Raw genomic sequence first — 27290 nt, forward strand, 5'->3', positions numbered from 1 at the left:
GAAATAGCAGATGAACAATGGCAAAAAATGCTGGACTTAATACATACCTCTTCCCCGCGTGCTAGGCACAGGTTAATACAACTTAAAATTGTTCTGAGAGTCCATTATACCAAAGCAAGGCTGGCGAAACTGTTCCCTAATATAGACCCTTCATGTCCTCGCTGTGGCAATCAACCAGCAGATCACATGCACATGTTCTGGTCATGCCCCAACCTCAGCACATTTTGGGGCAACATTTTCAGTGCTTACTCCAAGATGTTTCAAAAGGACATCACTCCCAACACTATATGTGCCTTATTTGGTTTCACTCCTCTAGCCGGCTCCCTTAAAGGTAGAGCTCAGGCAGTCACAGCTTTTACCTCCCTGATCGCTAGACGACTGATCCTTCTCTCCTGGAAGGACCAAGCACTTCCCAACTTTACAAGATGGATCAGAGACACTATGCACTTCCATAAACTTGAGAAAATCAGATACACACTGAAAGGCTCTTTGCAGAAGTTTATACAGATTTGGACCCCCTTCTTAGATTATTATGATAGTCTTCAAGTACCACTAAACCAGGACGAGTAGGGTCTCCCCCCCCCCCCTTTCTTTCTTTCAATTACTCTTTATTTACTTTTTTCTTTTTCTTTTTCCATTGATTTTATTTGATTTCCTTTACTTCTTTATAGACTGATATATTTTGTTATCCTTGTACATTGAATTATATCATATGCACTTTTCCTATATACTTGGTGTGACAAATATATTGAACAATTACTCTTATTAAATCTGAACTCGAGGGGACAGCTGGGATTGCTGGGGAGGGTTGATTGGGTGGGATTGGGAGGGATGGGCAAGGGAAATTGGAATTCAGCTGGACATTGCAGCCATTTTATGTTTGTGTACATTTCTGACCAATGTGTGCTGCTAACACAGTGCAATATAACTTGAAAATTCAAATAAAAATTGTTAAAAGAAAAAAGACATAAAGGGTCTGTGACCATGTGTGTGATTGTTGAAATGTGTCTGCTCAGCAGTGCTCTTCACTATTGGTGTCTCCTCTGCACCTGGCCACAGGAAGCCCGTTGGTGTTACAGCTCCTACAAATGGGACCAGCTGGACCAGCATGACCAGTTACCTTCTGGTCTGCAAAACATTTCCCAAATGTTTAGGGAAAACGACCTAAAGGGACATTGAGGCCTTGTTCTACCTTCCATAGGAAATGCATTGTTTTCAGTTTAAGTTCTTGTGTATCTTGCCTTTTGATTGGTAGATAGCGCCACCCTGTGGTCATGTTGTGGTACTAGAGTGAGTGTACGTAGTTGCATCCCTAGCTTCGTTCTCTTCCTGAACCACTCGACGAAGAAAGACCACGCTGTAACACCGCTCCTGGAAATCTAAAACGTTTGAGCTTCGGACATTATTTGTCTGTAAGTAGACGTTATATGATTTCATGCTAGACTCTGTTTAGATTAACAAGAATTACGTCAAATGTGTAGGATTCTCACTTATATACGTCTAAAATGTAATCTGATTAGCAATGCTAGCTCTCGTGTGTTAGCAATGAACAGCTTGATTTGTACTTCAAGAAGTGTAAACTCATGTGCGTTTTATTTATTACAGTTTTACAAAACGAAATAACTCTGTATGTTTGCTGCAACTTCAGTAAAGAAACAAGAAAAGAAAGCCTTGTGAATTGAATTCCACTTCTTCATACAAGATAAAGCTGTTAGCTAGCTGTCTAGTTTTGCAAGACTGGAACGCACTGCGAGGGCAGCATAGGCCTTGTTGGTAAGTGAGATACTATTTCTGTTTACTCTTACCTGGAGTTTTAGCATTTTCCCCCTTGACATTCTGTGAAGCCATGCCTTCAAACAGGTTAGGATACAGATACACTTCCCATCCAGCAGTGCAAGGGTGCCTCCGTTATGACAGGGCTTACACTTGCACACGTTATACTCTGCCACATATTCTGTGGTGGCCCGCTTCAGGTTGGATATCCTGGAGTTAGCACCTGGCATGTCCAATGGAATTAACATATAAATGGCTTCAGACTGTCAGAATCAACACACAATGAGCATCATTGCACTTGCTGTGATATGAAAACAGAAGGAGGACATGCATGTTTGTTCAAAATTTCACAGAAATCCATCCAGTGACTTATGAGAATTTTTACTAAAAGCATCAGATGTTTCCCAATTTATCGAGTAGATATTTCATAGGATAAGTGATACCTTAGACGTCACATTAATGGTGCAGAATTCAAATTCAGGGGAAAGGTAAAGTCTTTATGATTCATCCTCCGGACACCAAGAAGTTTGTTTAAAAAGTAATCTAATAGTTGCAATAGTGTATTCTGTATCAGAGTGATGGCCTTGCTAAAAAGATTGTTGTCACAGCATGTCATCTTTAATGATATTGTTATAGCTTCACTATGCCGATCAATCTTTCTTAGCGTTTTATGTAACATACCATTATTTCCGCTGATACTTTTTCTCCCAAGCCTCTTTTAATGATTGCATTTCAACCACGTTCACACAACCAGAAGAAGTGCAAGAAAGCCCATCCAGCTTACCTTAATGGTCAGCAGCGCAGGGGCATCAGAGATGGTCCGGGCCCACTCCACATAAGTAACGACATCCATCGCTTCATCCTTCAATTCAGCGCTCATTTCCATAGCATTTTGTAGAGTGCCACCTTTGACCGATGTCATCTCTTTGTCCACCACTGCTTCTCCGTGAGTTTCAATTGTGTGGCAACAAGGGAAGACTTTTAGTGACTTTCCACATTCATACATTACCGTAAACTTTAATCATACACATTACAATAGCTGTGCTCGATCTACTCATAAGGCTTGGTTTCTGAGGTTACGTTCAGATTCTTGCTGGTTTGTTTGAATACACAACATTCTCCCAGTTTTTGCTTTCTTAGATTCGTCAGAGGAATTGTTCTTAATGCCGCTAATAAAGCAAATATACCCACTCAATTTGCCTAAGTTTCACTGTTGAAGCCGCATGTAAGCCTTCCTCGGAACTTGAGAGTAATTCTGTCCTTTTTTCCCCCTTTTTTAAATTCATATTTATTTTCTATTTTTTATCTTTAATATTTTTTTTAATGCATGCTTTTTGTTGTCTTTGGCTCTGTTGTTGCAGTAGCAAATGTAAATTTCCTCTCTGTGGTACGAATAAAGGTATTCTGATTCTGATACAAATGGCCAGTATTGGCAGCAGGAAGGATTGAAGCTACACATCTCAGCATACGTGTGAGTACGGTCTAGTATAAGATATATTTCACAAATTCTTTAAATATTAGATTTCCTATCAGTATGATCAGGTAACACAGGGAAAGCTGACCTTTGTCTTTGTTTGTTACATCGTTACAGTCGCTGCCTTTCACATGTCCATCAACTTTTCCTGAAATGTCTGCGATTATGCCCAATTTCAATTTGAAACATCCTTGAATCTTTCTCTGTCAGATCTGCTAGAATGAGAAAGCATATGAGTGAGTTATTATTACATTGTGCAAAAAACGTTTGGTTTGAATAGAGACGTACTTTTGGCCTGTATGGTGTCCTGGTTGAGAACATAAATCAACTCGTAGCCTATTCGCCGCCCGTCTTCCCGTTTTTGGTGTAGTGAGTTCCGTAGTCCTCTAGGAAGACTAAATAAATACCCTTCTCATACTTGAGGCAAAGATTTGATATGCTCCAAGAATTCATCTGCCATTTTCAGATCGCGGGAACGCATCCTGTAGGTGCTTAGCTGCACGGAGCCCTTCAACCGCATGAAGCTCCAGTTCTGTGTGTGCAGGGGAGAGGCATCAGTAATACACAGATGGCATCTATTTGAGAGTATATACACAGTAGTGTCTTTTACCTTGATGGCGGAGATCTGTGAGACATTCTTTATCATTTTTTTCTTGTCATATTCATAATCTAAACCCACTTTTGATGATGTTTTATTTGACATGGATCCCTCAGATGGGCGGAATTTGAAGGAAAGCCCGGCATAAACTTTAGAACTCATCTCTTTTAGCATTTCCCTCAGGAGGATCGTGTTTGTTTTCGTAAATATCTCTAGAAGATGTCTCTTCCACTATCGTCTGGAAAACAGCGAGACAACATTTTGTGATGGCAGATCTTACAGAATAGTCTCATTCATGTTTGACAGATAGGGGTAAAACAGGTGAAACGGTTTTGGCTAACCTGATAGTTGAACACACTGACAATCCAGGGAAGTCTTTCAATTATCCCAGGCTCGGGATTCCACACTCGATCACACTTCCCGTTGAAGTAATCATTGTTGAACGGGTTCATGCGAGGATCTGCACCCAGGATGTTGATTGTGGAGCATGGACACTATGAAAAGTATTATACTTACAAAAGTTTGAGCTGTACAGTTGAGTAAACTAGGAGACATGTTCTATAACTTGTAATAAACAGAATAGTTTTACATTATGGGATATTCTTACACTTGGACTGAGTGAGGCTTCCTGAAGATAACAATTTAGTATTTCAGGCTCTTTCACAGAATACACACATAATTCAGGATTTTTTTTTACCAATTACATATTTATCAGGGAAAAGTCAGTAAATTAATTAATTATTTTATAGTTAAGGCTTTCTGCATTAATTTTACAGCATTTTTAACCCTAACCCTTTGGTAAAACTGTCAGGAAATGAAATACAAACAAAAACAAAACCTGTGTGTGTGTGTGAGAGAGAGAGAGATTAGACCAAAAAAGAGTAATGAACAACAAAACTATAATGAATTAAAATGAATACTGAAATACTGATTCTAACTCAACTTTCACCATGAAGTTACTGTGATTTGGATTTGATGCAGTACATGCCAGCTAGCACAATATTGTCATCAAACTCATTTGAAAATTGAGTTTTCACTGACAGTTTTAACTTTTGACTCACTCTGGTTTTCGTGCAATTATCACAAGGACTCCACTCTGACCAGCGGCTGCAAGTACAATTCACTGCTGGTGATCCTGTACCAAATCTTTAGTTCATAAAAACGAGATGCTTCAAATGAAAATAATGAAATAAGAATATACATACATTCCTTCTCCAAGAAGCGTCAGAGTCAGACACAGGCTAGAGAGGCCCAGCTGTAGAGCGATCCTCATGATGAACCTCTGAAGAGACAATTGGTGTTTTGAGACTGTCCCTGTTAAGCCTTTAAAGCTACATCTCTGTCAATGATTATTTAACCGCAAAAGGGCCAAGTTGATGTCATCGGAGTCAATGGTTTGGATTTCAGGTGCAGCATATTGACTCATTGGTCGGAAACTCCAAAAAGCAGAGTTTAAATGTTTGTTTTAGTTATGGGTGTCTGTATGTATTGTTGTTCACACTGTATGCAAAGCCCTAAAAAACATGATTATTAGTAAAAATGATTAATTTCTTCTCATAATTTCTGCAAAACTGTTTATATAACTGTTGTCTGTTCCTTTAGTTATGTGCTGATCAATTGAACCACAGCCTAATTTACGAACAAAACATAAGAATGTACTAAAGAAAAATATATGTTCATGTTTATGTTTCTAGTTTACTGTGATTTCAAAATACCATTCCCCAAATAACTGCAAAGAAATATGACTGAAAATCGTAGGTTTTATTACATAGCATTACATCTATTTTGAGACAGTTATTGAAATATTCAGAAAGTATAAATGAAAAGAAAATGATCTCAAATGCTTTAACTTTTTTAATGAGGGATTCAGTGACAAAGCATTATGCTACATATTTCCTTCCTTAGTCTTAAATGTACACTGCACATAGTGAAGCATAGTCATTGCAATACCTAATACAAACGACTGTAAAGATGTGTTTATACTGTAGAATGTATATAAATATAATTATGTCCCCTTTTTGTGCAGGCACATGGTTTATACCAAAGGCCAAAGGTCATTTAATTTTAAGAATTCATTGGAGACAGTTTCCTAGTTTCAGTTTTTTTCCAGGATTATGCAATCATTCAGGCAGACTCGCAGCAAAGCAGAGCAAACATTTAAAGGGGCAGCTTTGGCTGAACTTTCAGTGCACATTTAGGTCAACATGTGATATTGGGAAACTATCAAAATCAACAGCGTAAATACTCGCTGGAACTGCAGGGATCCAAGCTGTTATGAACTTTGACAGGGTTTCGCTTCTGAAGTGCAGCTCTTCATCCACAAGGGGGAAACATTGAACAGAGAACAACCGTTTATAGTACTGTGTGTTCGTGTCTTCGGTCCACACACTGTTTATGTACAGGGCTATGGAACACACTAATATAAGGACTTTACATAATTTACATAAACAAAGTCTTTCAATGGCAAGTCAACACTGTTTTCTTAAATAAATATAGTTATAACTGATGCACAATGCACAGGAAGTTTTAAACCATTGCACGTAATGATCTGTCATGTGATCTGCTGGCTTCTGCTGAGTCTGCACGCGCATGCTCTAGTAAGTGTAAACTGTTTGCCTACATTTGGATTCTTTATTTTGTATGCTATCTTTATTTTAAAAAATCAAGAGAAAACTGAACATCTTTTCAGGGTTTATTCTTGCTTTAACTTTTATTATTCTACTCTGGGTCAAATGTAGAGACGTGTGTGTGTTCATCATCATGAAGCCTAGCATCACTTTTTGTACGGAAACAGCTACTTTAAACAAACAAATGTACTGTCGCGCGCTCTAGCTCATGCACAGGTATGGACGAGCGTCACTCACGTTCTACCGAGGTTATAAAACGCTGCAGAGCTTCTAATCAGTCATTTGCACTCAGACTTGACCCCAGTTCGCTTGCGAAAACTGGAGATTTTAAATCTTGGATTCCTGATCCCAAAAACTTCTAGACAACAACCTGTTTGATAACTGAGCTTCAGAAACACCTCAAGTAATCTACCAGCTGAAAACATGGCTTCGTCTGGACCCCCTGCGGAGGAGCACCTGCTGACCCGTGTCACACGGTGGTTCACTGGCTTTGCCGGTAAGAAATAATTTATTTCTAAGTCCAAATATATTTATTATGTTTCTTTAGTCATTTTAAGTTATTTGCATTAAAAAATGTGCATTCAGTTACGTGAAATTGTTGAATATTAAGATTGAGAAACCATGGAATGTTGGCTTGAAAGTCGGTAAAAACAAGATTTGGGGTCGCTCAACGTTTTTTTCGGTGTTAAATGAAAAAAATATGATAGAACTTGGAAAACTTAGTCGGGACAGGTGTAGGATGTGTATACAAAGGTGTAGAGATTTGAAAAAAAATGTTATTTAGTTTAAAGGTCTCACATTTCTGAATTAAAGTGTCGAAAATTGACAAAACAAAATGGCGACCAGCACCATGGGATAATAGAATGTAGCTACATGTCCAGGGTAGTTTCTCTGTTTGCTGCTTTGAATGTATCTGGATATGTTGTGGGGTCCTTTTAAGTTTAACAATAACAAATGTGTTAACTTTATTTCCAAATAGTTTAAATATTCTTAAATTCATATATCGTTTGTATTTTCTGAAGAGATCAGTGGTTTGTCTCTGATTGCGTATCCAATATGCTGTCCCCGCACATCATTATTTGTATCTCGTAAAAAAAGAGATTCACCAACTATAGGCAATTTATTTGCTGTCCCAAAACGCACAAATTCGGATGTGGTTCTTTTGGAGAATCCCTGTTTTTAATTGTGATGTAATTCATGAAGCGTTGAAGCGTATCTTCGCATGTAGGTCCGTGCCCAATGCCCATCAAACTTTTTGGCCACATCTCCCGTGTTTTCCAAACAAGATGTCTTCAGTAGTAGAGTAGGATTATTGTGTTATTAAATCGACTTATTATTGCCTCACTGAGTCCCTGTTACAGCTGTGCTTATTATAGGGAAAATATATCATTTGGCTAAAGCTACATAGCATTGTCCTGATTTGCCCTTATTTTGAAAGTGCAAATTAAGATGGACTTTAGTTATCCCTGTGGGGAAGTTCAGGGATAGAGAGCTGCTAAAACAGGCGGCCACTCAAGGCGGTGGCAGAGACTTTATGCAGTAACATGTCCCTCATCACAGTTTTTGGCAGCCAAATATGCAACACCAACCTGCATAATAACAAATGTATAAATAACATGATTACACAACAGCCCCTTACCTGTGTTTCATCATGCCTTATAACACCACTCTATTATACTGTCACAATGTGTAATAACAATAACAGTGGCTGAATTGCACACTAATGATAATACTTTTAGAGAGGTCAGTATGACGCCTTTAGACCAACTGATTAAATCAGTTTCATAGAAGTGCAGAATGTGACTTTTTTTTCAAATAAATGTCTGGTTCCTCAGGTGGCTCCCTGTGGCCTGTGACCAACGCTTGCCCCGATGCTGCGACTCCTCCCGATGACCCTGTTCTCCCTGAGGTCGATGAGGAAGAGGCCAACGCTGTTGGGGTGGACGCTGTGGATGGGCTTCAGGAGGCTCAGGCTGAGCCTAGTAGAGGTAATGGAGACAGTGAGCAGCCCCCTCCTGCTGCTCCTTCTCCTGTTTATTACGCTGTTTATTACACTGTTCCCTATGCCGTTCCTTATTCTGTTCCCTATGCCGTTCCTTATTCTGTTCCCTACCCTTGCTATGCTCCTTGGTCTAATCGGTATGCTTACCACTATGCTGCCCCTCCTCCTTTCACTGATCCTTATGCTTACCCCTATGCGGCTCCTGCCTACCCTCAGGCTGCTCCTACTTACCCTCAAGCTGCTCCTGCCTACCCTCAGGCTGCTCCTGCCTACCCTCAGGCTGCTCCTGCCTACCCTCAGGCTGCACCTCCCCATGATGCACATCCTTTAGATGATGATGATGTTGATAACTATGGTATTGATGAGTATCTTAGGCAGATCAGGTACTATGGCGAGCAGTCGCCTGAGGATGAGGATGAAGAGATTGATGTCGTCGGACTCGACATCGGGCCACTACCTTGAAGATTTTTTCGAGGAGCCCGAAGACGCTGTTGTTCCTGGATCTCCCTCAACTTCTCGCTCTGGCTGCTCCAGAAGAAAAGGCAGGGAAGACAGCGAGGAGGAGTCTGCTGCAAAGAGGCCGCGGTGGTCCGAGGACAGCGACGAGGACTGAGTCTGAGATGGTTGGGCTGAAAATCCTCCTTGAAACATCAGAGCAAAATGTGCCCTCCATCTCTTCCTCTTCACAGCAGGACCACATGATTCACCTGGTCGCCTTAGCGTCTTGCGGGGCGGATCCTGGTAGCATCTTGCTCCTGCTTGATTGACATTTTTCTACATGGTGGGGCTGACCTTTGCGTCTGGCTGGGCACGCAAAGCCCCAGGTAGCCGTAGCGTCCTGCGGGGCTATCGGTAACCCAGGAAGCGTCTTGCCTTGGCATTTTTTTTGGTGTAGTATCTTATTATTTGTCTCTCAATCTTTCTTTCTTTAATTCTGTGGGCAGACGCTGCCCCTTAGCCTTTGTATCTGGCGGGGTGTTCCTGGAAGCGTCTTGCACGGATTTGATTGACATTTTTTATATATTTCGGGGCTGGCCTTTGCGTCTGGCTGGGCAAGCAAAGCCCCTGGTAGCCTTAGCGTCTTGCAAGGCTGCCAACACCCCAGGAAGTGTCCTGTACTGGGGATGTTTGGTTTACCATTGTGGATCGACGTTGAACCTTGGAGCCTTCACCTTGATGCTGGGTTTGCTTGACTCACCCTCTTGTCATGCCCTCACAGGGAAGCTGACAGCACTGTGTGTCCTGGGAGACTCTGCAGCCTGCTGTCTTTTGCTCTCAAGGTCAACATGAAAAGACATCACTGCAAACCACTGCACTGACATAAGAAGAAGCAGGAAAAAAGCAGCAAAATCAAAGAGAACACATGGGACTTCAATCTCTTAGCACCTTTACTCGCCAATTGTTGGGCAATGCACTGGACACCTTTTAAACCTCGCAAAAAATCTGATTTCATCTATGCCTGCTGAAAAACAGCATCTCATTTCGATGTATCCTGAATTTTTTTCTCCGCCGGGGCGGGTCCAGGTAACATCTTGCACTGATTTGATTGACACTTTCTACATGGCGGGACTGGCCTTTGCGTCTTGCGGGCTGCCAACACCCCAGGAAGGTTCTTGCACAGGGGATGTTTGGTGTACCATCTCATTTTTTTGCACGGTGGATCAACGTTGGACCTTGGAGCCTTCACCTTGATGCTGGGTTTGCTTGACTCACCCTCTTGTCATGCCCTCACAGTAAAGCTGACAGTACTGTGTGCCCTGGGAGACTCTGCTGTCTTTTGCTCTCAAGGTCAACATGAAAAGACATCACTGCAAACCACTGCACTGACATAAGAAGAAGCAGGAAATAAGCAACAAAATCAAAGAGAACACATGGCACTTTAATCTCGTAGCACCTTTACTCGCCAATTGTTGGGCAATGCACTGGACACCTTCAAATACATAACATCCAACATGAAGAAACTTTATTGAACCAAAAAAACTCCCAAAAATTAGATTTGATTTAAGCCTTCTAAAAATGGGCATCTCATAAGGATGCCTCCTGAATATTTTTTCTCCATAGGTCAAAACAATTAAAAGTGGGTGCCGCGGCACACTGGGGTGCCCCCCGACTGTGTCAGGGGTGCCGCCAAAAAAATTACGTTTCTGACATAAAAATAAAAAAAAATCCCCCCCCAAAAAAATATTTTAAATTTGAATACTTAAATACATTATTTTACCTACTAATGGATTACTAACATTGTAAATTAATGTTGATCATTTTTATTTAATAATAATTTAAATTTAAATTTAAAAATCTGACTCGCGGACCCGCCCATTTCAAAAAGAGTAAGGAACAAGCAACAACAGCATGGATCCTTTTTTAAAAAGAAAAGCCCCACAAGAACCGGACATGATTGACTGTAACATGGAGCCTCAGCCTGCATGCGAGCCTTCGTCCACCAGCCCTGAGTCTGCATCAAATGTCACAAAGGTAGACGCTAACAGTAAGGCTAAAAAGAGGACATACAATGACAGTTACCTCAAATTTGGCTTCGTCAGTACTGGGGATCCAGCATGTCCTCTCCCTTTGTGCTTAATATGTGGCATGAAACTGTCAAACAAAGGGATGGTTCCGAGCAAACTTAAAAGACACATGACCACTAATCATCCATCACTTGCTGACAAGGATGCTGAATATGTTGTTCGAATGAAAAGTCAGCATAGCCGTCAAAAACAAATGATGATTAAATCTGCAAAAGTCTCAGAGAAAGCACTGGAAGCTAGCTACCTCGTAGCTGAAATAGTGGCTAAAACAAAGACGCCCCACACTATTGCAGAGACTGTAATTATGCCAGCATGTACAGCAATCGTGAACAAAATGCTAGGGCCTCAAGCTGCAAAAGAAATAGCAAAGGTCCCACTGTCGAATTCTACAATAGGGAGGCGAATCAACGACATGTCAGTGGATATTGAAGATGTGGTTTTTTGGGAAAATCAAGACAAGTGGACATTTCTCTTTACAACTTGACGAGTCAACAGACGTGAGTGGGCACGCGCAGCTCTTGGCAAATGTTCGGTTTGTGGCTGGGGACCGTGTTAGAGAGAATTTTTTATTTTGCAAACCCCTATCAAACAAAACGACAGGAGAAGAAATTTATCGTGTGACAACTGAGTATCTTGAAAATGGAGGATTGAGTTGGAAAAACTGCATTCTGTACTGATGGTGCGGCTGCAATGACTGGCTGTGCCAGAGGTTTCATTAGCAGGGCCAAAGCGCAAAACCCAGACATCCGAACAACCCACTGCTTCCTTCACAGAGAGGCACTGCCGCAAAGACGCTCCCAAAAGAACTTTCCGACGTACTGGACAGAGCAGTGGATATTGTTAATTTCATAAAGGCGCGCCCGTTAAAGAGCCACCTGTTTTCCATTCTGTGCGAGGAAATTGGCGCAGAGCATCAGAGCTTGTTGCTACACACAGCCGTCCGCTGGTTGTCGCGAGGGAAGGTTTTGGGCTGATTGTACGAGTTAAGAGAAGAACTCAGTTTTCTTGACAGAAGAGAAAAATGCATATGCAGAGCTGCTCGCAGGTGAACAATGGTGCGTAAAACTTGCGTATTTGGCTGACATCTTTAAGCACCTCAATGAGCTGAACATTAAAATGCAAGGCAAAGAAGAAAACCTCCTCTCCTCATCTGACAAACTGCGTGGCTTCAGATCTAAGTTCACGCTCTGGCGTTCCTTTGTGGGACAGGGCAGGCTGGATATGTTTCCCCTGTGCAACGCGCATGTAAACAGCAGCACACTTTCTGCCCTCATAGCCCAGCATTTGAAATCTCTCGAGGAGCGTTTTAGTTATTTTCCATCGGAATCTTACGCTCAGTTTGACTGGGTCCGTGATCCTTGGAGTTCAAGTGCACTGGAGAGCGCAAAAGACCTGTCACTGCCAACGCAGGAGCAACTGATGGAGATCAGGGAAGACCGCACATTGAAAATGAGATTTGGTGACATGGAATTGGACAGGTTTTGGATATCAGTGGAAAAAGAGCAGTGGCCTCAAGTAGCGCTGTTGCTATTTTGCTACCCTTCTCCACAACTTATCTGTGCGAACTGAGCTTTTCAAGCCTGACATACATCAAGAACAAGTACAGGGAGCGCCTGAGGACTGTGGACCAGGAGCTCCGTGTCTGCCTCTCATCCATCCCTGGATAGGGCGGTTGTGTGCGTCGCACCAGGCTCACATCTCCCACTGATGGTGAGTCAAAACCCCTCCTCTCTCTCAATTGCGGCTTGTTTGTGTAAGTGTGAGAGCGTGCCTGCACTCTGCGCGCACGTCGACCTCTCTCTCTCTTCCTCTCTCATTGTGGATTATTGTGTGCGTGTGTGTGTGTGTGTGTAGGTGGGCGGATGGCACGGATGGAAACACGGATGGAAACAAGGACTATGATGACATTTTTAAAACCTGCATCTTTTTCTTATCTTGTTCATTGTATCTCATTTTATTATTTGTTGTCATGTCTACCCCCTTTGTTTTATGTTAACTGCATCCTGCACTTCATTTGAGTTCTCCTGGTCTCAATTTGTTGTTGAGTTCTTGCTTACTACTTGTGGTTTTATGACATTTGTGACTGGTTTATTGTTTTGTGAAGCACTTCTGTGTTTTTAAAGGTGCAACTGCAATGGTTCTCAACCAGGTCAAATACATGGCGGGAGTTTTGTTGGAAGAATATAATACGATTTCTTATCACACCCATACAAAAACGACACCAGGGCAGTGGGGACGCTTGCTGGAGGCTCTGTGGATCTAATGGAGCCAACCGCTTTCATATTTTTTGGGACTGCCAAGCAATAAGGTCTTACTGGGAAGAGATCCACAAACATATCAATAATGTATTTAGTGTGACCATTCCATTACAATGTGAAACTTTGTTTTTGGGTAATATATTGTTTGAAACATGGAACATAAAAGACAAAACATTGCTTGCTATACTGTTGGCAGCTAGTAAGAAATGTGTCACGAGGAAATGGTTAAAAGTGGAACCTCCCACCATTGATGAATGACATTGTGTATGACATTTATGTTATGGAGAAGATCTCTTTTTCCCTAAAAGTTGAGAAAGTAAAGTTTTACAAGACCTGGTCCAAATGGACTGAGTACGTAAAACCAATCAGATCTGATTGTATTTGACTATACTTGTGCTTTGTATGAACCTAACCTCATGGTTTTTATTTTTTCCTTTTTCTCTTTAAAATGGGATGTGCGCCCCCGGGTTCTGTTCAAAAAAAATAATCAAAAATAAAATGTTAATGTTCAACAATTCAGAGATAATTGGTGTTACTAACCATCTTTGTCCCTGCCTCGATCTTTTCTAAATCCACTGACTGAGATGCTGTTGTTCACCGAGGACAAAGAAGATAAGTATGAGCTTCTGTCCTGTAGAGAAAGGGTCCTACAATATAAAAACACAAAAAGTATTATCATGTAACCTACTTTCAAACTGTATGCTTAATCCAATTGTTTATAAAGTCACTTTTTCAGTCATTTACAGATAAACGCTGCTGCTCAATGTGGGTGAAAGGGTAGGATATCCTGACACGTATCAGGTTTACAATGTAAAGTCACACTAGGAAATAAGTGTTACTGCTTTGTTATTCTGTTTATCCATAAAGTATGCTCATCCATACTTTTTTAATAAACCAAATAAATGTTTTACTAACCTTAAATGTATCAAAGTCCACCGCCTGAGCCGCAGCTGTTCACCATGGACAACCAACATGAGTACACATTTCTGACTAACACTAAAAACAAAATCCACTGCATATGTTTCTATTGTTTGCTTTTATATCAACACTAATTCAAGCTTCTCTCTATAGATGTAATACGTGTTTTTAGTTCAGAGATTGCTGCCACTCCCTGTGGACATCAAGGTAGGTACGAGCCTCTAAGTCAACATAGAGAAAAAACTGTTCTCCTGTAAACCGATATCATTGATCCAGAACTTCAATATTATTTGTCTTACTCACTATTTTATTTATTTGTTCTTCTCTTTCCTCCACAACCTGAGCTGCTGCGATTCACTAGATAGAAACAGTAGTCAAATATTTAAAAAAGCTGAGCAAATGTAATGCTTTATGTAAACTATCTGCACCTTGTAAGCTGAACTCATTCATACACACAACCATATTAAGCCATTTTATTTTTACTAACCATTATGTATATTTCTCTTCTGAACTCCACTTCCTGAGCTCCTGCTGTTCACAGTACAGTCAAGGTGAGTGTGAGCTTCAAACTGACATAAAGTTACCATGACAAGTCCAGAGGAAACGCTCCCATCAGACCTGCAGGACAAGCTGGTGTTCAAACAGAGGTAACAATCATTGACAATACTCATACATTTCCTGCAAGCCTTAATGTAGCTTTGTTTAACGATTCATATGTCAAACATGTTACTCGTATTGTTCACGTCTCATTCATTTCTTATTTCAGAGACATAGTTTGAGAGCTGGAGAGATAATCGTCTGTTTCAGTCTGGAGGTATCTTAAGATGACAACAAAAAAGCACTGTCACTGTTTTGTTGTTGAATTCAATAAAGCACCTTGACCGGTCTAAAGGCAATCTTTCTGCTGTGAGATGTTTGTTTTTAACTTCAGTGATGTTGGATAATGTGAAGCTTTTTTTAAGTGTATTAACTGCAGGTGTCATAAAATATATAGTGGCTAAAATGCTGCCAAGTCTGCTAAGCACGGAGTCTTTCAAAACCCAAATGCTTTTTTTTTTTTTAAATGTTAAGAGAAACAGTCAAAGATCAGAGAGGTAAAACAAGAGAATTTGGTCAAAACACAGATACACACTATACTATATTATCACTACATTTTCCACCAGCACAACTCTAAATATACAAGAATCAAACAGGTAAAAATGTAGTTCACACATTCGACAGCTCCGACTGATAAGCAGTGACTGAATCACAGCAAAGGTTGTTTAGGCAGAAACAAAGCAGTTCAGTTTTATGTAATATAACATTAATTCAATAAGCATCTGGTGCTTTTGGTTTGAATGCAAAACGAGGATGCTGTAACAATGAAAAATGGAGGAAGTGTAGCGCTATTCTTATAGCTGGAAAACAAAGACGACCTTTAACCAGAGGGTGGCGCCAGAGGAACATGTAGTTGCAAGACTTCAACAGAATTCCTGTCACCAGTTTATGGAAGAAAACACTTTCTGCCTCAGGAGAGTCACATTAAATTGATAATATCCCCATGCTGTGAGTGTTTAAAAAGGGCTCAGTGTTAAACTGACAAAATACAAACACTGCTAAACATTGGGGAAGAGAGTGTACTATGCTACACACAAACACTTCCAAAACTTAAATTAAATCCATTGACCATTATGAAACAGCTGGTGGTAGCACATTCAATTTACCTAATGGACATAGCATCTTAGAGGGAAATGTTTTTAGACCAGGTTTAACGCAGTATGGACTATACTATTGTCTTCTGACTTGTTTTAATGTCATAGTCCTAATAGCCTTTCTCTTATTCTAGTGGTTCAACTTTAAAGTTATTTAAAGGACAGTTTAATATGTAATACATTTACATTCCTAAGTGCAGCTAAATCCAAAACGATATCTCACCAACATTCACCTATAAATGAATGTAGAGTGGCATTTTGATTCCAAAATACTGATCATCAAATGGACAAGTTTTCATGGGAGATCATTTTATTTTTATCATTTCAAACAATTTATCAAATCACACTTTACAGTTTGTACATCAAAATGAAAAAATAGAATTATAACAGACAAGTCAAATGACAAAAACCATGAAGTGGAAATTAATCAAATAAAGATTCTAGGAGGGTGTTCATCTCTCACCCCAACTATAAGCTTCATCATAAAGGAAAGTCTACTCTACATGTAGAGAGCTTCCCAGACTAACACTGGGAGCCGGTTCCACACAACAGGATGTCGACGATGCCACCTCACCTGTGACGACACAGATCTGGAAGTAAAGTTGGATGAAGATTAAAATGACTTCTGTGCCTCAGTCTATCCTTGCTATTCATGATACATGTTATGGACCAGAGAATAGCTGGACAAGCAGGGGGGGAGCTTTTAAGAACAAATGCATGAATAACTTAAAATTGAACAAAAACTAATTATTGCTTGGTTAGTGTTCTCTGCTCAGGGTTACAATGACTCAACTGTTTCACTGCCAGAGAAATGATGCACTATAGGCGTACCTCATTGGATCCACATGGTGAGAGATGCCGACTAGCTGGGTCTTCTTGCTCTCCAGAGGTGACCGTTTTCACACCTGCAGAGAAGAGCAGAAATATAATTATTTTACTCCTGGAAAACAACCTCCCCTTTCTTGAACATATTTAAAATAATTTGGCCAATGCTCAGGGTTAAAAAGCTCAAAAGCATCAGGTATCAGGTGAAGAAATTCATACATCACTGCATTAAGGCCAATAAAGAAGACGAGTCACTGTAAATAAACTAACTTGTAATGAGTAACAACATTCATAAATCCTTGCTAGTGTCCACTGTTCCATTGCTGCAGAAGCCATAAAGACACAAGCTTACCTCACTTGGATCCACATCGTGACCAATGATGACGAGCTGGGCCTTCATGCTCTCCACAGAGGTGGCAGTGTCATCACCTGCAGAGTAATAGGAAAATTTGATTAACTTTCTACCCAGAAAACATCATTTCCCACCCTCGAGATTGCAGTATATTGTGGCCAGGGTTAAAAAGCTCAAAAGCATGAGGTAATTCAGGTGACGAAATTATTGTCAGCATTGCACTAAGGCCACATTAAAGATCGCTATTAATGGAGCGCTTTCCACAAGTAAAACCCATAATATACTTGTTGGCAAGTTCCACAAGTCATCCTTATTGCTTCCCACTTTAAACCCAGGGTTTCACCCTTCCCAGCAGCCTATCGTCGCTGTCCGATGAAACTCACGTACATCCAAAACGGTTACTTTTCAGGAAATGAAAAAAACACCCTAATTTCAAAGCAGTTAAACGTAGCATTGTCATACTTGGTACGTCATCTTTAATTATAATCGTAATATTGCCAGTGTGAAGGTATAGTTCACATTTTACCAAAATCTAGTTTAAATGGATATACGTGCATATTTTACAGTAACGGTGGTCGATACGCGTTCTTCCGATCATGAATGGGCAAGTCGCGTTTCATACTGACAGATGAATAGGCTACGCTAAGTTTATTAAATAGCCTAAGTCCAACCTAAGGCTATTTAATAAACTGAGCATAGCCTATTTATCTTGTCAGTATGAAAATCAGTGAACTGATTCATTGTCCCTTCATAATTATGTCTCCTGCTAACTATGGGATAATGAATCAGTACGCTAACAAGCTAGACAGAGGTTGTAACGAGACCTACCGTGCCAAAAAAACGAATTACGGTAGGTCTAACGTCACTCCTCCACTCCTAGACCTACGTCTCAGGCGACAAGGGGAAAACTTTTTCTAGCGATAAAGTTAGGCCCACTGTAAAGGAAAGCTATTGTCTCACCAGGCTATCATCAAAATGATATTTATTTGGCACTGTATTGCAGAAAAGAAAATGAAAAATGAAGCTGCCATTTCACTAAACTCCAGTTAGCCCGTTCCTGTTTATTCCCCTTTCTTCTTCAGGTGATTCAAGCACGACTAATTAGGCTCACTACTGCTACTACAGGTGGAATTATAAAATAGCAACTGTGGAGAGCTTAGTTATTATCTTACGTTCGTCAGCCAGGTTCACAATAAAAATATTAGATGACAATTACTTAATTAGATGACAATTACTTAATCTAGATAATTTAGGCCTACCGGTAAATAACAGTTGTGAATATATTGCAACTAGATTAAACTTGAGTACAGTTGACAAAAAAACGAAATACCTTACATTCAAAGTGTTATTCAGCTACCCGATGATGCGCTTCCAGAGACGCTAATGAGATGACACAAGACAGCTGAGATGGCTCCACAGAGCGGGAGATACGCGGCGTGATTGACAGCTTTGACACCAAATGGATATACTTGAAAATCAGATGACATGATTTCACAACTTTTCATTGGTCACTTAGGTACACGACGCATACTGTATACGGAAATGAACCTGGACATTGTATCCATCGTAAAATCTCAAAATCGGCAAAAATGGACATACGAGGTTTTCATCGGACAGCGACGCTATGCTTCTTCTCTGGCCTGGCCTGGCGTTCCATTTTGAAGAGTGCTGTTAAGGCTCAAAAAGCCATCCCTTATACAGCTTCAACTCACCGGTCTGCTGGTCCAGAGCCTGGGTGAACTGGTTGATTGCAGGGGGAACCTTCAGACGCTTGTAGAGGATGGAGCGCTGCCTCTGCAGGCGGATGTAACGAGGCCATTTCACAAAGCGGGTCAAGTCACGCTTGGGCTGGATATCCTGACCTGTGGGGGAAAAGACAATAATGGTCAGTACCTGATATTACAGTAGGACTTTACTCTCTCAAGCTCAAGTGCATCAGCGATCTTGGTGATGAAAGTTGTCTTCAATGTTCTTAAGATAGCAAATATTCTTTACATCATCTGCACAGTGGTGACCTAGTTCTTACAAAACTCAACCTATGGTTACTCACCGATGCCAAAGTTTTGGTCTCTTTTCGAACAGGGGGTTGACTACTTTTTTGGCTTCATTTTTCCTGGCCACGGAAGGGGCTGGAAGACGACAAGCTGGAAAAGCAGGGCCCAACAGGAAGTTTTAGAAACAAACGAACAACTCTAGGATATGCTTGAGAACTTAAAACAAATTGGAAGTTGACAATCTGATGTCAATGACAAATGTCAACATGCATTCTTGCAGTTAGTGGTCTCTGCTCAGGGTTAAAAAAAAGTTTGATCCACACAGAGGATTCAGGTGAAGAAATTCATACATCATTGCTAGTGACCACTTTCTAGACTCAACTGTTACAGAATAATGAGACGCTTACCTCAATTGGATCCACATCGTGGGCAATGATGACGAGCTGGGCCTTCTTGCTCTCCACCAGAGAGGTGACAGTGTTCACCCCTGTAGAGAAATAGGAGCATTTGATTAACTTTCCAACCAGAAGACTCCCTAAACAACCCAGTTATTCTTGTTTATTTTGGCCAATGCTCAGGGTTAAAAAGCTCAAAAGCATCAGGTAATCAGGTGAAGAAATTCTTGTCATCATTGCATCAAGGCCACATTTTAGTAGACTTAATAGGAAAGTCCAAACAAACAAATAAAGCACTGTGTACTCCGCGTTACTCACCAGCACGGAGGACAGGGGGCCTCTTGGTCGGGGTGTCTCCCTTTCCAGCAGCCTTCTGCTCAGCACGGGCCAGCAGCCTCTGCTTCTTCTCCTGCTTTGTCTCTGGCCTGTACTTGTGGGCCAGCTTGAACAGCTGTGTGGCTGAGGGGGAACATTAGGGAACATTTTAAAAACAGCAGCTACAGCCATAGCTGGTTCAGCATCACAAGTGGATATAACGTAAAGTTACTGCATCAGGGATCTTGGTGGAAATGTCAGCACAGCTGTTCAGATAGCAAATATTATTAACAGCATCTGCAAAGCTACAAGGGGTACTGTTGAGGATCAAGAAGCCATCTATTAGCAATACAGCTTCAACTCACCGGTCTGACGGTCCAGAGCTTGGGGGAACTGGTTGATTGCAGGGGGAACCTTCAGACGCTTGTAGAGGATGGAGCACTGCCTCTGCAGGCGGATGTAACGAGGCCATTTCACAAAGCGGGTCAAGTCACGCTTGGGCTGGATATCCTGACCTGTGGGGGAAAAGACAATAATGGTCAGTACCTGATATTACAGTAGGACTTTACTCTCTCAAGCTCAAGTGCATCAGCGATCTTGGTGATGAAAGTTGTCTTCAATGTTCTTAAGATAGCAAATATTCTTTACATCATCTGCACAGTGGTGACCTAGTTCTTACAAAACTCAACCTATGGTTACTCACCGATGCCAAAGTTTTTTGGCCTCTTCTCGAAGAGGGGGTTGACTACTTTTTTGGCCTCATGTTTCCTGGCCACGGAAGGGGCTGGTGCCACTTTCTTTCCCTTAGGCTGTCAAAAGAAAACAAGTGTTAGGATGCATTAAAGAGAAAAAGACAAACTACTTAACACAAGTTTAAAGCCTCAACATTTACATCTACAACACATTTTATCCCACTATGACAGCCTTTAGAGACTATGTAGGCAATAGAGTGGCGAGGCCTAAAACCCAGAAGTGAGTTAGCATTTTACCACTTCCAGTTCCCTCGTCTCAGAGTCAAGGGGAATTCTCCGTAGGATTTTGGAAAAAAGCTCAAAAATAAGGTCTGTTGACACAAATTTAAAAGACGGATCATGTTTCGTTCTACGACATTAAATACACCAGCAGTGAACCCCCCCCCCCCCCCCCCCCCCAGGGAGATTTTTGAAGAGTTTACGTGTCTGAAAAACAAGTGGCTTAATAAGACAACAGAAGTTGTCGAGGACGTTGTACGTCTTTACGCCGAACACGTAAACACTCCCGCTAAGTTTGTTAGCTCATCTTTGTAAAACTACATCAGACTGGTGTTGAAACAGCCATGACTTCTCGTTACATTCAGTGTGGCTAAAAGGAAAAGCTTTGTTAAAATATGCAAGTGTGCGAAAGTCAGGTGAAAGATCTGAAGTTGTCGTGACGTTGAAGTCGTGCGACCCTGCTGTTGTACTCTGTAGTTCCTTTATAGCATAACGTTGACATTTCGCTTCTGGTGATTAGATTTATGATTCTAAAATGATAAGTAGGATAGACATGTGGAGATTATCCGGCTTAACAAAACATGCATTTATCAAACGGTTCGTTTTCCACCGATCTTATTTCATACAATATTCCAAAAGCATATGGAGAAATCGCAGTGCTTTTTTGTCGAGGGAACCCTTGCGCAGTTTACGTCCGGGTCGGCCTACAAAAACACATCATCCCTGCACCATTCTATTGTCCTGCTTTTAATAGAGAAAAAATGTCCGCTCTGATAAATAACACAACATGGATACTTGCACTTATCCAGTTATGCATGGGTTTTAGCATCCATTGCGACACTATACATAGTTTAAACTGAATTAGAAGACCAGTATGTTGTCAATAATGTGAAACCTTCATCCAGGACTTAGTCCCAAAACAGTGCATTAAATACAGTTAGCTAAAGCTACAAGGTGTACTGTTAAGTATCAAGAAGTCATCTTTTAGCGTATACAGCTTTCACGTAGGTGAAACTCACCATCTGACGGTCCAGAGCCTGGGTGAACTGGTTGATTGCAGGGGGAACCTTCAGACGCTTGTAGAGGATGGAGCGCTGCCTCTGCAGGCGGATGTAACGAGGCCATTTCACAAAGCGGGTCAAGTCACGCTTGGGCTGGATATCCTGACCTGTGGGGGAAAGGACAATAATGGTCAGTACCTGATATTAAAGTAGGACTTTACTCTCTCAAGCTCAAGTGCATCAGCGATCTTGGTGATGAAAGTTGTCTTCAATGTTCTTAAGATAGCAAATATTCTTTACATCATCTGCACAGTGGTGACCTAGAAAAAGCTGTAAAAAAAAAGGTTACTTACCAATGCCAAAGTTCTTTGGCCTCTTACCAAAAGAGGGGTTGACTCCTTTAGCGCCTCGTGTTTCTTAGCAACTGAAGGGGCAGGTGCCACCTTCTTCCCCTTTGGATGTCAATAGAAAACAAATGTTAGGATGCATTAAAGAACTAAATACAAACACAGTACTAGACACAAGAAAGCCTTAACATTTTCCTCTACAATCTATTTTTAGTGTGTTATCCTACTATGCCAAACTCATGACACCCTTTGAATTGATGCAACTATTCTACTTTTAGAGTAATAATTGCTGCACCTATCGAATGTACAAGCATGCATTGGCTTTAGCATTTATGCTACTATGCCAGCCTTATGAGACTCTGTTTTAAGAACCCAACTCTTAGAGTTATCCCCACTCTAGGAGCAACTCACCTGTCTGGCAGTCCTGAGTCTGCATGTGGATGTAACGAGGCCACAGCATGTCATATAAAATGTGGACTGAATGTCCCTGCGGACCTGTGGAAACAGAAAACACATTTGTATACCCAAATCAAACTGGAGGGAAAAACACGTGTCTAAGTATAAAGTGCAGAGGAACTGTAGGTGATAAACTACACGACACAACGAGTTACATGTCCTGGTGCGCATTCATTTAGCCAGTGTAAAGTTGAGTTACCAGGTTAAATACTGGCAGTTCATAAATGAGTGAACAAATTTAGTAATAAAAACAGTGTTCTTGAAATCAAGCTAATTTACGACTATTAGCCTTAGCTTCTGATGGAGAGTCACGGTGCTACTTCCTAACGGCAAAACTAACTTAATCGTAACCACGTGTATCCCAAAATTACCCAATATCGACATGATTAACCGCGGAAACTTCACTTAAGTCATTGATACATTTTATACAATAAAATCAAGCTCACATTAAAGGATGAAAACAGATTACACAGCACAGATGACTCGACTGTTCAAACTTACCTTACGCTTTCCTTAGTTTCTTCTTCGGCTGAGTCAAATTTATACCCTCTTCTTCTTCTACTTTTGGAATTACGGCAGACTAGATACAGTTTAGTTTATTGCTGCCTCCTATCGGTGTAATAACGTCATTGCTATAGAGGTCTTACTACCATATTCCGTATACGTATAAAGGTTACTACTTATATCCTATTCTATTATTTTCCCAGCCTTTTGCTTTTTTGATTTGTAGTTAACATACGGAGGCTAATAAACATAAGGTTTTCCTGTGAGCAATTTGAAGTATCAATAACCCTTTTGCCAGTGTTTAATGGCTTAAAACTGTACATTATCATCAACTATTGCAATACAAACAAGCTTCAAGCCATGGAAAGTCAGAGCTTGTACACCATTAAGGGCAATTAAGGTATAAATTAGCTAAATCTATCAAGTGTAAGTCAACTATTCTTGACAATTCAATATGCTTTAAGAAAAAAAACAGCCTATCACAGCTGTCCATAGGATTTCATGTATCTTGTTGCAAAAGTGTTGGTGGCTCAGCCCTTAAAACAGAAGCCCCTGATTGCGAGAGGAGAAATATGAAGGGTATATTTCAAGCGTGTTATACAAATAAGTTATTGCGCTTTTTTATCAACTAAGATTTTTTAGAAAATGTTTTCAACCTTAATTGACTGAAGTTATTTAAAAATGTGGCTTATTAACACATGAATACTGTCTACATATATATTTAAGAAGTACATTATAAGGAAAGTACAAGCTTCAGATGTGGGCTAAATTCTATTTACTTTTTGAATTTGCTGAGGGCCATTTCAAGTATGGACAACGCGCCGTAGTTTGGACACCCTTGATGTCGGGTGTTGCTTTTGCAGTGTGAATGATGACATTGTACCTTTCCATCACTTTAGGTAGGATGTGGCTGTGTGTATATTTGTGGTCAGAAAATAAGACCCAAATATCCTCAAAGGTGACTTAAACAAGATTTTCAGTCTATGTTGGCAATTACTTGAGCTGGTTATTTTATTATTCATTTTATTTCTCTCAAAGGAATCTTCTTCTACCCAGACTATAACTCGAGACATTCAGAAAGTCATCATAACTTGTGCATATTTCTGCACATACAGTGGGGCAAAAAAGTATTTAGTCAGCCACCAATTGTGCAAGTTCTCCCATTTAAAAAGATGAGAGAGGCCTGTCATTTTTATCATAGCTATACCTCAACTATGAGAGACAGAATGAGAAAAGAAATCCAGAAAATCACATTGTAGGATTTTTAATGAATTAATTTTCAAATGATTGTGGAAAATAAGTATTTGGTCAATAACAAAAGTTCATCTCAATACTTTGTTATATACCCTTTGTTGGCAATGACAGAGGTCAAACGTTTTCTGTAAGTCTTCACAAGGTTTTCACACTGTTGCTGGTATTTTGGCCCATTCCTCCATGCAGATCTCCTCTAAAGCAGTGATGTTTTGGGGCTGTCGCTTGGAACACGGACTTTCAACTCCCTCCAAAGATTTTCTATGGGGTTGAGATCTGGAGACTGGCTAGGCCACTCCAGGACCTTGAAATGCTTCTTACGGAGCCACTCCTTCGTTGCCCTGGCGGTGTGTTTGGGGTCATTGTCATGCTGAAAGACCCAGCCACGCTTCATCTTCAGTGCCCTTGCTTATGGAAGGAGGTTTTCACTCAAAATCTCAGGATACATGGCCCCATTCATTTTTTCCTTTACACGGATCAGTCGTCCTGGTCCCTTTGCAGAAAAACAGCCCCAAAGCATGATGTTTCCACCCCCATGCTTCACAGTAGGTATGGTGTTCTTTGGATGCAACTCTGCATTCTTTCTCCTCCAAACATGACGAGTTGAGTTTTTACCAAAAAGTTCTATTTTGGTTTCATCTGACCATATGACATTCTCCCAATCCTCTTCTGGATCATCCAAACGCCCTCTAGCAAACTTCAGACGGGCCTGGACATGTACTGGCTTAAGCAGGGGGACACGTCTGGAACTGCAGGATTTAAGTCCCTGGCGGCGTAGTGTGTTACTGATGGTAGCCTCTGTTACTTTGGTCCCAGCTCTCTGCAGGTCATTCACTAGGTCCCCCCGTGTGGTTCTGGGATTTTTGCTCACCGTTCTTGTGATCATTTTGACCCCACGGGGTGAGATCATGCGTGGAGCCCCAGATCGAGGGAGATTAGCAGTGGTCTTGTATGTCTTCCATTTTCTAATAATTGCTCCCACAGTTGATTTCTTCACACCAAGCTGCTTACCTATTGCAGATTCAGTTTTCCCAGCCTGGTGCAGGTCTACAATTTTGTCTCTGGTCTCCTTTGACAGCTCTTTGGTCTTGGCCATAGTGGAGTTTGGAGTATGACTGTTTGAGGTTGTGGACAGGTGTCTTTTATACTGATAACGAGTTCAAAAAGGTGCCATTAATACAGGTAACGAGTGGAGGACAGAGGAGCCTCTTAAAGAAGAAGTTACAGGTCTGTGAGAGCCAGAAATCTTGCTTGTTTGTAGGTGACCAAATACTTATTTTACCGAGGAATTTACCAATAAATTCTTTAAAAATCCTACAATGTGATTTCCTGGATTTTATTTCCTCATTTTGTCTCTCATAGTTGAGGTATACCTATGATAACAATCTTTTTAAATGGGAGAACTTGCACAATTGGTGACTGACTAAATACTTTTTTGCCCTACTGTAACTACCACTTACAGTGGGGCAAAAAAGTATGAGCAAAAAAGTATGAGCTGGGACCAAAGTAACAGAGGCTACCATATTTGGTCACCTACAAACAAGCAAGATTTCTGGCTCTCAAAGACCTGTAACTTCTTCTTTAAGAGGCTCCTCTGTCCTCCACTCGTTACCTGTATTAATGGCACCTTTTTGAACTCGTTATCAGTATAAAAGACACCTGTCCACAACCTCAAACAGTCATACTCCAAACTCCACTATGGCCAAGACCAAAGAGCTGTCAAAGGAGACCAGAGACAAAATTGTAGACCTGCACCAGGCTGGGAAAACTGAATCTGCAATAGGTAAGCAGCTTGGTGTGAAGAAATCAACTGTGGGAGCAATTATTAGAAAATGGAAGACATACAAGACCACTGCTAATCTCCCTCCATCTGGGGCTCTACGCAAGATCTCACCCCGTGGGGTCAAAATGATCACAAGAACGGTGAGCAAAAATCCCAGAACCACACGGGGGGACCTAGTGAATGACCTGCAGAGAGCTGGGACCAAAGTAACAGAGGCTACCATCAGTAACACACTAGGCCGCCAGGGACTTAAATCCTGCAGTTCCAGACGTGTCCCCCTGCTTAAGCCAGTACATGTCCAGGCCCGTCTGAAGTTTGCTAGAGGGCATTTGGATGATCCAGAAGAGGATTGGGAGAATGTCATATGGTCAGATGAAACCAAAATAGAACTTTTTGGTAAAAACTCAACTCGTCGTGTTTGGAGGAGAAAGAATGCAGAGTTGCATCCAAAGAACACCATACCTACTGTGAAGCATGGGGGTGGAAACATCATGCTTTGGGGCTGTTTTTCTGCAAAGGGACCAGGACGACTGATCCGTGTAAAGGAAAGAATGAATGGGGCCATGTATCGTGAGATTTTGAGTGAAAACCTCCTTCCATCAGCAAGGGCACTGAAGATGAAGCGTGGCTGGGTCTTTCAGTATGACAATGATCCCAAACACACCGCCAGGGCAACGAAGGAGTGGCTTCGTAAGAAGCATTTCAAGGTCCTGGAGTGGCCTAGCCAGTCTCCAGATCTCAACTCCATAGAAAATCTTTGGAGGGAGTTGAAAGTCCGTGTTGCCCAGCGACAGCCCCAAAACATCACTGCTTTAGAGGAGATCTGCATGGAGGAATGGGCCAAAATACCAGCAACAGTGTGAAAACCTTGTGAAGACTTACAGAAAACGTTGGACCTCTGTCATTACCAACAAAGGGTATATAACAAAGTATTGAGATGAACTTTTGTTATTGACCAAATACTTATTTTCCACAATCATTTGAAATAAATTCTTTAAAAATCCTACAATGTGATTTTCTGGATTCTTTTTTCTCATTTTGTCTCTCATAGTTGAGGTATACCTATGATAAAAATTACAGGCCTCTCTCATCTTTTTAAATGGGAGAACTTGCACAATTGGTGGCTGACTAAATACTTTTTTGCCCCACTGTATAAAATCCAGTGCTTTCATTAGGGCAAAGTGAACATGGTTTTATAGTAATTTTCTCCTGTAATTTGTTTCTAGACTT

At 41.0% G+C, this 27290-nt stretch overlaps 2 protein-coding genes, 7 non-coding genes and 2 pseudogenes across 11 annotated transcripts; 1 reads left to right on the top strand and 10 right to left on the bottom strand.

The window, feature by feature from the left end:
• Window positions 1-312: 312 nt before the first annotated feature.
• On the bottom strand, window positions 313-5118 carry LOC134868756 (complement component C9-like; annotated as a pseudogene).
• A 1483-nt stretch (window positions 5119-6601) lies between these two features.
• On the top strand, window positions 6602-15065 carry LOC134868080 (nematocyst expressed protein 3-like). Of its 3 annotated transcripts, XR_010166240.1 has the most exons (4): window positions 6602-6968; window positions 8308-12709; window positions 12854-14822; window positions 14942-15064. XR_010166240.1 is itself a non-coding variant. In XM_063888958.1 (2 exons), exons 1-2 carry the CDS (start codon window positions 6896-6898, stop codon window positions 8934-8936), a joined length of 702 nt encoding a protein of 233 aa, XP_063745028.1. In that variant the 5' UTR covers window positions 6602-6895; the 3' UTR covers window positions 8937-15065. The 3 variants fall into 3 exon arrangements, 1 of the variants encoding a protein (XP_063745028.1); XR_010166239.1 differs by having other exon boundaries at window positions 12854-15065; XM_063888958.1 differs by having other exon boundaries at window positions 8308-15065.
• A 1789-nt stretch (window positions 15066-16854) lies between these two features.
• LOC134869014 (small nucleolar RNA SNORD36) lies at window positions 16855-16920 on the bottom strand. The gene has a single exon (XR_010166375.1). It is a non-coding gene; the product is annotated as a small nucleolar RNA SNORD36 (small nucleolar RNA).
• A 123-nt stretch (window positions 16921-17043) lies between these two features.
• On the bottom strand, window positions 17044-23175 carry LOC134868757 (large ribosomal subunit protein eL8-like). Its single transcript, XM_063890060.1, is given in 12 exon segments — window positions 17044-17120; window positions 18756-18905; window positions 19094-19187; window positions 19445-19524; window positions 19751-19891; window positions 20113-20262; window positions 20451-20556; window positions 21738-21886; window positions 22073-22117; window positions 22120-22171; window positions 22478-22561; window positions 23170-23175. Coding segments are annotated over 10 exon segments (867 nt in total). The 3' UTR covers window positions 17044-17120; window positions 18756-18905; window positions 19094-19133.
• LOC134868991 (small nucleolar RNA SNORD36) lies at window positions 17197-17265 on the bottom strand. Its single transcript, XR_010166357.1, has one exon. It is a non-coding gene; the product is annotated as a small nucleolar RNA SNORD36 (small nucleolar RNA).
• Window positions 18975-19048, bottom strand: LOC134868992 (small nucleolar RNA SNORD24). Its single transcript, XR_010166358.1, has one exon. It is a non-coding gene; the product is annotated as a small nucleolar RNA SNORD24 (small nucleolar RNA).
• LOC134869015 (small nucleolar RNA SNORD36) lies at window positions 19327-19397 on the bottom strand. The gene has a single exon (XR_010166376.1). It is a non-coding gene; the product is annotated as a small nucleolar RNA SNORD36 (small nucleolar RNA).
• On the bottom strand, window positions 19607-19674 carry LOC134869001 (small nucleolar RNA SNORD36). The gene has a single exon (XR_010166365.1). It is a non-coding gene; the product is annotated as a small nucleolar RNA SNORD36 (small nucleolar RNA).
• Window positions 19980-20049, bottom strand: LOC134869000 (small nucleolar RNA SNORD24; annotated as a pseudogene).
• Window positions 20332-20405, bottom strand: LOC134868993 (small nucleolar RNA SNORD24). The gene has a single exon (XR_010166359.1). It is a non-coding gene; the product is annotated as a small nucleolar RNA SNORD24 (small nucleolar RNA).
• Window positions 21956-22029, bottom strand: LOC134868995 (small nucleolar RNA SNORD24). The gene has a single exon (XR_010166360.1). It is a non-coding gene; the product is annotated as a small nucleolar RNA SNORD24 (small nucleolar RNA).
• Window positions 23176-27290: the final 4115 nt, after the last annotated feature.

The sequence above is a fragment of the Eleginops maclovinus genome, chromosome 8 (genome assembly GCF_036324505.1).
Source record: "Eleginops maclovinus isolate JMC-PN-2008 ecotype Puerto Natales chromosome 8, JC_Emac_rtc_rv5, whole genome shotgun sequence".
In the NCBI taxonomy this organism is placed as follows: Eukaryota; Metazoa; Chordata; class Actinopteri; order Perciformes; family Eleginopidae; genus Eleginops; species Eleginops maclovinus.

Bases quoted from the DNA above. Each gene is read 5' to 3' on its own strand.
- LOC134868080 (XM_063888958.1), top strand. From the start codon at position 6,896: ATGGCTTCGTCTGGACCCCCTGCGGAGGAGCACCTGCTGACCCGTGTC. The intron at 6,969-8,307 runs GTAAGAAATAAT...CTGGTTCCTCAG, and splicing joins GTGGTTCACTGGCTTTGCCG to GTGGCTCCCTGTGGCCTGTG.